The sequence below is a fragment of the Mycetomoellerius zeteki genome, unplaced genomic scaffold (assembly GCF_001594055.1).
Source record: "Mycetomoellerius zeteki isolate Tzet28-1 unplaced genomic scaffold, Tzet1.0 scaffold438, whole genome shotgun sequence".
Classification (NCBI taxonomy): Eukaryota; Metazoa; Arthropoda; class Insecta; order Hymenoptera; family Formicidae; genus Mycetomoellerius; species Mycetomoellerius zeteki.
The window spans coordinates 117179-127742 of record NW_017257433.1 but is presented as its reverse complement, the minus strand read 5'-3'; the positions used below and the strand labels follow the sequence as shown (position 1 = coordinate 127742).

Sequence of the window (10564 nt, the reverse complement as noted above, 5' to 3'; positions counted from 1 at the left end):
GCAAAATATAAGTAAGATAACGGAGTATAGGCTCACAGTAGTATTGTGTTCCAAAAATCGAAGTATTATTTGCATAATGGAAGCGTTGACTTGGCCGACGAAGATCGGATAAAAGTTTTATTTACTATGTTGCTCGACGAAGACCAAGTCCTTTGCTACTTTAAAAAATAAACGTTCTCGTGGTTCAAGTTACATAGTCAAAGTTTCCACCGTATACGTACTACCAGTATCACATGAACGCTTTGAGAAACTACATTGTGCAAAATCAATTATTAAACTTCTTTTTGTTCACTCTTCTGTCTTGCAACCCTTACAAGCAACTCCTTAATTTTTAAAACACGCAGGCGCAATCGTCCGAGAGTTTACATCATACCTGATATGCAGAAAGTTGTGATCAGTAACATTAAATCCTACGTAAACCTGAACCTGAACATATGTATATACCTCAATTTTTAGCACCAGCAATTAATTTAAAACATTTCGATTTTCTACATTCATTTTCTTCGTCGCGATTGTAGAATTTTCAGTCATTTTGCCGCCATCAAAACTGTTTTTAATCAGAAAAGTTATATCGTGCATAATACCGCCAGGATGATCCCCAATGAATATCAGGAGACAGACGTAAAATACGTTTTCGAACAAAGTCACGTTGTACTTCGCATGCTCGGAATTTGGCCGTCGATTGACAAACAGCCAAACATGATCGAGAAGATCATAAATATTTTTCTCGTAATTGTCTGTTATTTGCTCCTCCATTGCGACATGGTACCGGGTATTCTTTATTACGCAGTTGTCGACAATGAGCCGAGTGAGAAAGTAAAAATGATGCCACCGATTCTGTACGCAGTCATGGCGATCGCCAAATACAGTACTTTACTTATCCATGAATACGATATTAGAAGTTGTTTGCGGCACATTAAGGAAGACTGGGGAACAGTAGTCATCGATGATGCGCGAGAAGTGATGTTGAGCAAAGCCAGTAATGGAAGACGATTGTTCATCTTGTGCTGCACGTTTATGTATGGCAGTGGATTGTCTTACCATACGATAGTGCCGCTGTCGAGAGGAAGTATTGTTATCGATGAGAATACCACGATTAGATCCTTCTCTTGCCCTGGTTATTATGTTTTCTTCGATCCGCAAAACAGTCCTGCCTACGAGATCGTGTTTCTTCAGCAACTTCTTTGCGGTTTTGTCATGTACACGATCACGGTGGCGATTTGCGGTCTCGCCGCTGTTTTCGTGATGCATGTGTGCGCGCAGATGGAAATCCTCATGCGACAGATGGAGAATCTCGTCAATGAGAGCGAGTTTGGACAGTGTAACATCGGCGCAAAGCTAGCAGTTATAGTTGAACATCAAATAAGAATACAAAAGTAAGTACTTTGTTTACAATTTTTCTGAGTACTTTAAATAATTCTTTGTTGGTATAAATCGTCGGTATAAATCGGACATAGAATAAATATGCTCAAAGATATAGGCCAGTATTTATATCCATTCTTATTTGAAGATCATTTTAAGTAACGTCTTATGATGCTAATACGGTTCTGTAATCGGTATTCATAGTCGATTCTTATATTTAAGACCATCTTAAACGTAGTCTTAAAATATCATAAAATTACAGAACCGTATTGATATCTTAGGATGGGCTTAAAATAAGAATAGACTATAAATATCAGCCATAAAATTATCCCCTATATAAATAGTTTTATACATTTTATAGTTATATTTGATATTAAATATTATTAATAATAAATTTTATATATTTTCCAAATTACAAATTGATAATTTTTTTGTTTCGAACTACACTGAATCGAGTGCTTCATAAATACATTTTAGTTTCTTGCAACTGGTGGAGAGTGTTTTGCGCTACAGTAGTTTAGTCGAAATAGTGGGGTGCACCACGATAATATGTCTTATCGGATATTGCATAATAGGGGTACGAAAAATAATGCAAGCAAATTTATTGTGTTTAAGTGTAATGCGTGTCGCGAGTACAAACTAACTTTATTCTCAGGAATGGGACAATAGAAACTTACCGGCTTTCTGTACGTACGTAACAACTCTCATATCTGTCATTATTAACATTTTTATTTTGTGTTATATCGGAGAGTATATAACAGCGCAGGTAATTCGTAATTATTTTATATCTTTTAAGATGAGTAAAATGAGTATCATTTTATAATAAAAACTTACATTTATTACTTTTTATATATGAGGTACTCATAATTGTTCGCGATAGGCAGAAGAGGTGGGCTTAATTACTTGCACGCTCGACTGGTACCGTCTTCCGACAAACGTGGCGCGAGATATGATATTAGTGATAGTCTCTTCGAATATTCCACCACGAATTACAGCTGGAAAATTCATCGAACTGTCATTCAAAACATTTGGTGATGTAAGTAATATACAGTAATTGTCTATGATTAAAAGTTAGTTATTGGCTTACTTATATAGATTTAAGAAATTATTTTTCAGGTAATTAAATCGGCTGTAATTTATCTTAACATGCTTCGACAACTTACCGAATAAATGGCAAACTGGACTGGTAATAAATTTCTTTTTAAAATAAACATACATATCCATATTATATATTTTAATATGAAAGATTTATTATCAATGTTAATGATACTAAGTAGTATTAATTATAAAAAAATAATTGAAAGTACGTATAATATCATTATAACTATAATATATGTGGACACAAATTTCGTACATGTTTACTCTTATATGAGAAATAGATATTGGATATAACAAAATAAATAATTATTATTTAGTACAGAAATACATAAAAAATGCTATAATACATCACGAACATCTATCTTTTTGCATTTCTATAATATCTTTTTATAGTATATAAATGATAAACTCTATTGCACTGTTCGATAAATATAGAAAGACATAACGAATCAATTAAAAAGAGTAAATACAATTGTAAAGAAGATCCTGTTGCGAATGGAATATTCATTTGCTGTGAATATCAATTATCGGAGGTACACGTTTACCTTTCAATATGGTTTGCATTGGAAATTCAAACGGCTCTTGATGGAAAATATTATGTTGTTCCTCTTTATTATCTGCATGTTTAATATTGTCATGCCCTGTCACACAATTTGTACATATAATAGAAGTCACACAGAACGTTTAAATAATTTAATCGGAAGTGGCTACATTTATTTTGATAATTTATTATATCCATGTTTGAAAGTACTTTACGGAAAATTGTAAAACCTACCGCACCGCTATTACAAGTAAACTTTTTTCTCGGATCTTCAACCCTTTCATAATTTCCGGGAAATCCTTCCTGCGTACAACAAAAATAGTATTTTCAAAGTTTCTACGATGTTAGCGATTTGCTCGACGTGGCTTTGAAAGATTGTTTCAACACGCAAGCGCACAAGAGTCGCGAGTTCCCTTCAAATCGAATAGCGGATCAACCGCGATCAGTGGCAAGTGAACGCGCATCGTTTCACCACCTGTGGCTTGCACACGGACTAACATGGAAAAGATCGCCAATAAAAATTACAAACGCGATATAAATTACGTTTTCAAGCTTAGTCGCTTTGTCTTTCGTCTGCTGGGTGTCTGGCCATACGCGCGTACAAAATCCTAGTTTCCGGAGACTCTTGAGAGAGTTGCGGTGGTCTTCGTCTCCTACATCCTCCTCACTTGCGAATTGGTCCCGGTTCTCTACATGGCCATCGTGCAGAGAGAGACCCGTGCCAGGTTGAAAGTCGTCACCACCGTAATATTTACGATGCTAGCAATGGCCAAGTACGGCCAATTGCTGACCAAAAGGAATCAAGTGAGAAACTGCCTCGAGCAGGTTGAGGATGATTGGCAAATAGTCAACTCGCACAATCGCGATGTGATGATCGATAAGGCTAGAACAGGCAGACGTTTGCTGATAATATGCGCCCTATTCATGTACTCCACTGGAGTGTCTTTTCGGACAATTATACCGTTGTCCGCCGGAAAGATCATTACTGAACAGAATTTCACGGTCAGACACCTACCGTGCCCGACTTACTTTGTTTTATTCGATGTGCAGCTTAGCCCCGCTTACGAGATCGTATTTCTTATGCAGTTCTTCTCTGGATTCGTAAAATGTACGGTCACAACGGCGATATGTGGTCTTGCGGGTCTCTTCGTGATGCACACTTGCGCACAGCTGGACATACTGATGATCCTGATGAATAATCTGGTAAATGAATGTGAACTTAAAAATGTGAACGAAAGATTGGCCGCTATCGTAAAGCATCAGATCAAAACACGAAAGTAAGACTAATTTTACAAGTATCTTTAACGAATATGTTTGTTAATAGTTTAATGTTTTAATTGAAATCTATGTGTAAAAAGACGTTGTGATTAATTCATATCCAATGAATTGTTCAATAAATAAGATTCTTTACAAATGTACTTAATTATTGATTACACTTGTTTTCATTTTTGTGTAAAAATATAGAGAATCTTATTTATTGTACAATTATATAATATTTCTTGTTTTAATTATAAGCAAACTTTTGAAAAACAAAATTTATTTTTTTCTACGATCATTTTAGTTTCCTTCAATCAGTGCAGAACACCATACAATATACAAGTCTAATGGAAATTATGGGATGCACCATAATTGTGTGTCTCTTAGGATATTTTGTTATCATGGTGCGCATAAAATGAATATTTAGCGACAATAATTTCAGTGATAGAGTATTAAAGATATCGTAATATGTAAAATATATAAAATGCACAGACTCAGCAAGTATCATAAAAATAAATACAATATAATCGTAATTTACAGGAATGGGAGGATAACAATGCTGTAGCTCTATGTTCGTATCTCGTTGGACTCACATCGATTAGTTTCAACATTTTTATCTTTTGCTTTATCGGTGAACAACTTTCGACGAAGGTATGCTATCGCTTTATCGAAGTAATAATTAGCATTTATCAATTAATGCGAGCATTATTTTTTTTATTAATAATCTACTTTGTGTAATTGATTAAATTAGGGAGAAAAAGTGGCATTAACAGCATGCACATTGGAGTGGTACCGTCTTCCGGACGCGAAAGCGCGATCGCTAATACTAATTATGCTCATGTCGAATCCTCCGACAAAAGTTAGAGGAGGAAAATATTTTGATCTTTCCTTCAGGACATTCGGCAACGTAAGTAACAATATGTTGAAAAAAAAACTACATTTTTACAAAGATTTGTTATATTTTATGTCGTTAAGACGGCCGTAACATATTTAAACCTTTTACGCTCTGTCGTTGGCTAAGTTTGAATAGTCAGTATAAATGCATAAACGTAGTCTTCAAAGAAATATGTAACTTTTAAATAAAAATAGTAAAGGCTCATAATTCCTAAACAATAATTCCTTTACTAGTAGGAGAGACAGAGATTGGTTGTCGTACGGGGTTGATTGTCAAAATGCTTACAACTCAATCAGTACATGACAGAAAAATCTCTTTTTTTAACAGAAGATTACTGATACAATATTAATTTTGTGTAAAATTGTTTGTCTAAAAGCATTATACATATTATTTATAACGACTTTTAAGAAAATGAAGTTGGTGAGTAAATTTTTTTTATCACCTATTTTATTGTCTGACAAGTCTTTGGCATTATTAATCGCAATATCTCTGTATTCATGGAAAATGACATGTCTTAGAAAATCTTTGCTACAATTAATTAATCATTATCCCGACAAAGAGAGAGAGAGAGAGAGAGAGAGAGAGAGAGAGAGAGAGAGAGAGTTTGTGAATACAATTTTTTAAATTAAAAATAGCTATATAGGGTAGATTGACCAAAATGAAACAGAGTTAGATGACAATCATTTTTAATGTCTTTAGTTCGACACATTTTTATACAACATATTTACAAATATATTATATTTTATATAGATATATGTTTTTCATAAATATTTAGTGTGAGATGTAGGCAGTTGAGAGGAAACTGTTAGAATTAGCGTATGTATATTCAATAAAACTGAGTATCAAGTTTATATCATTTCTTTATTAATATGAACGTTTCGACTTTTTTTAAGTCATCTTCAACATATATCAATAATTTTTGATTGAAATTTTGTCATTACTTGGTGGGTTGAGATGATTGTCAATTCGAGTATTGATAACCTCCTTAACCAGCTGTGTAACTGTTAAGATCCAACATACCAAGTATAACTTTGTAAGAACGCAATAATGATAGTACAAAATTAATAAAATTCATCTTTAAAATATTACGTTAATTCCTTGTCAAAATTCAAGTCAATTTGTCTTTACCAATGATAAAAAAATGTTGATATAATATGTTTTTCGTATAGAAATTATAGTACAAAAACAAATTATGTATTTTATTATTAAAATAACTATTTTATTTGTATTACAATAATTTGTAATACAATAATTAATATTATTTCTTAAAATATAAAACTGATATTAAAAATTGTATTTTTATATGTGTTATCCATAAATAAAATATCTACTGCCAATCCTAGAACGTATGACAATAAATCCAGCACATGGGACTAATTATAACATTTTCCCATTTTCATTTAAAATTAAATAACTTATTTTTACAATATGACGAATTCAAGAATAATATTTTTTTAATACCTATAGGATGTAGGTATATATTATAACGTATATAATATTTTAAAATCAGACATCCACTTTTTTCTAAAAATCGCTAATCGAAAACTGTGACAACTGACTTCGGTCTCCCCTGTGTTTTAAAAAGAAATAAAAGCTATAGAAAAGTTAAAATACGTAGGTACTATCATTTTATATACAACTTTTACTCACTAACATTGCTTCGAGGAACGCAAGTTGTGACATCAGCAGAATCAAACGTAATTATTTTTCAAAGAATCAGAAAACTTAACCGATGTGCATAACGAAATATCTTCCATGGAAACAATTTGAAACGTTTTCATTTTCTGTTTCTCACGCAACTACAAGTTTAGCAAGTTTATTTTTCTGCCCCAAGTAGTTAATGTAGAATATAATAAAACGCAAGAATGTAAATATAATTTTAGTTTTATTTAATCTATTGAAGTTGTCAGAATCGTAATATCAGAAATATAACACTATCACGGCAAAAACAATATTGTTATACATTGATCTCTGAATAAACAAAAGTATTCTCTACTATGTAGTAGAAACTATTGCTAGCGGTCAACGTCCAAAGCAACAGTTTTAGTACAGGAAGAAAAATTGAAATCATCAAATCGATTATTCTTAGTTTGAAAACAAATGTACACGTTGACGAATGGAAAAACTATTCATGGAAAGCAGTCTCGACCCTCGGTAAGTTGACTTGGAAACTCTTTTGCTTTCAAACCCTCTCTTTCAGGTAACATATTAATTTTTAAGGTGCGCAAGCGCAAGCGAACAACGAATTTATCTTATGTATAGTTTTTATTTGCAGCAATCAGTTGCCATTCAGTTTGCATAAAGATTTCATATAGGCTCGATAAAAGAATGCTGTACAACGAGCATTACAAAGATGACATGATTTACATCACACAATTGACACGAAATGTTCTGAGCCTACTTGGAGTCTGGCCGAATTACAACAGCAGAAGAACTATTGGCGAAAAAATTTGGAAGTATTTCTCGATCTTTATCTCTTACATTCTTCTCTACTGCGTCCTGATTCCCGGTGCCTTATTCTGGATGATTGAGAAGAGAACGCGCGTCAGAGTCCAAACAATCCCTTTACTTTTTTACGGTTTCATGGCCAGTGGTAAATATAGCAATTTAGTATTTCGTGAGAAAAATATCAGACGCTGCTTGAAACACATCGAACAGGATTGGAGAATCATTACCAGTGCAGAGAGGCGAGATCTAATGATTGAATCCGCGAAGATAGGAAGACGTCTGGTCACACTTTGTGCAGTCTTCATGTACGGCAGCGGGCTCTCCTTTCGATCGATCCTGCCATTTGCCAAAGGAAAAATCGTCACTGCGCAAAATATCACGATCAAACCGCTGCCTTGTCCGGCTTATTTCTTTTCATTTGATATACAAGTCAGCCCCGCTTACGAGCTGATCTTTGCAATGCAGTTTTTATCCGGGATAGTTACTTATTCGATAACGATAGCTTTATGTGGCCTTGCGGCCGTTTTCGTGATGCATGCTTGTGGCCAACTAAGGATTTTAGTAGATTTGATGAGAAATCTCGTCGAGGATCAATGGCAGGAAAAACAGGAAGTGGACAAGAAACTGGCTAAAATGGTTGAACATCAAATACGAATTCGAAGGTAAGAATGATCAGTTTTAATTTTTATTAAACCTACGTGTGTACATCAAAGCAATTTATGTAATAATTGATTATTCGCTAATCGGTAATTAATATCATGTACATGCAGAATATATTTAGTACTATTTTCTCATTTTTCGGATATGATGATTCGGTGCCGTCGATAGTTTTTTGCAATTGGTAGAAAATACTCTACAACAAGCGTGTTTAATAGAATTAATGGGGTGCACGATGATAGTCTGCCTTTTGGGATATTTTATAATAATGGTTCGTAATTTTATATATCCAAAAGTTTTAATAATAAAGCGAAAGAAAAGAATATTACTACTTGCAATGTAACTTTTATAGGAATGGGAAAATAGCAATTCGATAGCTATGTGTTCTTATGTCATAACACTTACATCTCTGATGATAAATATGTTCATGTTTTGTTATACTGGTGAACAACTTACCGTTCAGGTATAATTATTCACACCTTTTGCTCGTAATGATTATATTATGCGATGATATTATATACAATTACGTATAGTATAATAATATGTGATAATGTTTCTGCTATAATGCTAATAATGCTATTTGTTTATACAAAAAATTATTTGAGAAGAAATTGTTGAAAATATTTTTATAACAATTTTTAAGTAATATATACTTAATTCTTAAAATCCGCTTAATTTTTTGCTACACATACTTGATAATATTAATAACAGGCAGAAAGAGTAGCGAGTACATCTTGCGAGCTCGAGTGGTATCGTCTTCCGGACAAGAAAGCGCGTGGGATCGTGCTGGTGATAATCATGTCGAATATGCCCACCAAGATCACTGCTGGGAAAATCATGGATCTATCATTCAGAACATACGGTGATGTAAGAATATATTAAAAAACATTCATTAATTTCTTCAGGAACCAGCAACAATTCTAACATTAACAATTAAATACGTTATTAAGTGATTGTTATTATCACTACATACTGTAATGGTCACCCAAATACAATTTTTTTATTCAGTTTATCGAGCTAATTAAACGAAACCATGATAAAGCAACAACTATAAAATATTATGCTCGTTTTTCAGGTTGTAAAGACAGCTGTAACGTATTTTAACATGCTCTTAAATGTAGCCGGCTAAATATTTTGGCTCTATATTCCTTTTCATTAAAATTACAGCTACAAATTATAATGGTAATATCGTATTATGTATGATCGTGATATTGATGTGTCAAATACAAAAGTTTACTATAATGTACATATATATATATACACAAATATTCTTGATTTAGATGTATTTCTTCCACATATAAAAACATATGTAAGAAATTTTTATTTTTCAATACGCGATTTTACATTAGATTTTCATATCAATTCGATAATTGATTAAGTCGAATTACTATTTTATTTCTTATAAATTTATATAAACCAAGTATACTTTCATTTGAAGATAAATAAGAGTATCGAGTAGAAATTAAGAAGTAAAAATTATAAAATATAATTGCGCATTTTTGTCAATCACATTTATCAATATTATCTATGAAATTCTAATGTTGCTTTATACTCATTGATTTCTGTTTGCGATTGTAACTTGCGAACTGATCGAAGTCTCATGTGTCACTTATATTAAAAAGCTGTTAATCAAAGCTATCAATCACATAGCAACGTTCGGTCTTTGAAACTACAATCTATGCTACATATCGTATCGATAATATCGTACTGTGAGTGACATGAGCAGTAAAAAAAAAAAAATTCGACACAGTGTAGACAAACATGTCTGAATGCATTCTGTATTTAAAACAAATAATCACAATGATATGATGAAAGTAACAAAAAATACTGTTTATTGTTTAACATAATGATCGCATGATGAAACTACAGTTATTTTTCTACAAATACTCTGCCATGTCAAAAACGCGTTTTACTTATATACACTGTTATCTGTTTTCTTTACGATACAGCAACCTTTTCATTGCTTCCAATAGGACAACTTTCTTTACCTTACGAAGAAAAGCACAAATATGTTTGCACGCAGTCACTTCGAAAGTTTCTATACGTACATTATACATTCGCTAGATGTTGCTTTTCAGTTGCAAGTTGTAACAAAGACATTAATACAGTTAAACTGATTATTTTTTCAGAGAATCGGAAAACTTCATCGATATATCAAAATGATTAAGTGCTTTTATTTTTAACCTCTCACGCAACTACAAAAGTTCAATAAGTTTATTTTCTCGCACCAAATGGTTATCGTAGAATATAATAGGACAAAAATATAAATATTTTTTATCTTTATTTAATTCACTGACATTATCACA

At 32.6% G+C, this 10564-nt stretch overlaps 2 protein-coding genes across 2 annotated transcripts; both read left to right on the top strand.

The window, feature by feature from the left end:
* Positions 1-591: 591 nt before the first annotated feature.
* On the top strand, positions 592-2532 carry LOC108726805 (uncharacterized). The gene is made up of 5 exons (XM_018454574.1): positions 592-1376; positions 1840-1939; positions 2018-2128; positions 2243-2398; positions 2479-2532. Exons 1-5 carry the CDS (start codon positions 592-594, stop codon positions 2530-2532), a joined length of 1206 nt encoding a protein of 401 aa, XP_018310076.1.
* A 4949-nt stretch (positions 2533-7481) lies between these two features.
* Positions 7482-9387, top strand: LOC108726804 (odorant receptor 13a-like). The gene is made up of 5 exons (XM_018454573.1): positions 7482-8263; positions 8430-8529; positions 8611-8721; positions 8970-9125; positions 9334-9387. The coding sequence occupies exons 1-5, from the start codon at positions 7482-7484 to the stop codon at positions 9385-9387; spliced, it is 1203 nt and encodes a 400-aa protein (XP_018310075.1).
* The last annotated feature ends 1177 nt before the right edge of the window (positions 9388-10564 follow it).

What these genes read in the sequence shown, in the direction of transcription:
- LOC108726805 (XM_018454574.1), top strand. Translation starts at nt 592, where the DNA reads ATGATCCCCAATGAATATCAGGAGACAGACGTAAAATACGTTTTCGAA. An exon ending in TCGGATATTGCATAATAGGG is followed by an intron (nt 1,940 to 2,017) that starts GTACGAAAAATA and finishes CTTTATTCTCAG; the next exon opens with GAATGGGACAATAGAAACTT. An exon ending in CATTCAAAACATTTGGTGAT is followed by an intron (nt 2,399 to 2,478) that starts GTAAGTAATATA and finishes ATTATTTTTCAG; the next exon opens with GTAATTAAATCGGCTGTAAT.
- LOC108726804 (XM_018454573.1), top strand. Translation starts at nt 7,482, where the DNA reads ATGCTGTACAACGAGCATTACAAAGATGACATGATTTACATCACACAA. An exon ending in CATCAAATACGAATTCGAAG is followed by an intron (nt 8,264 to 8,429) that starts GTAAGAATGATC and finishes TGCCGTCGATAG; the next exon opens with TTTTTTGCAATTGGTAGAAA. An exon ending in GTGAACAACTTACCGTTCAG is followed by an intron (nt 8,722 to 8,969) that starts GTATAATTATTC and finishes TATTAATAACAG; the next exon opens with GCAGAAAGAGTAGCGAGTAC.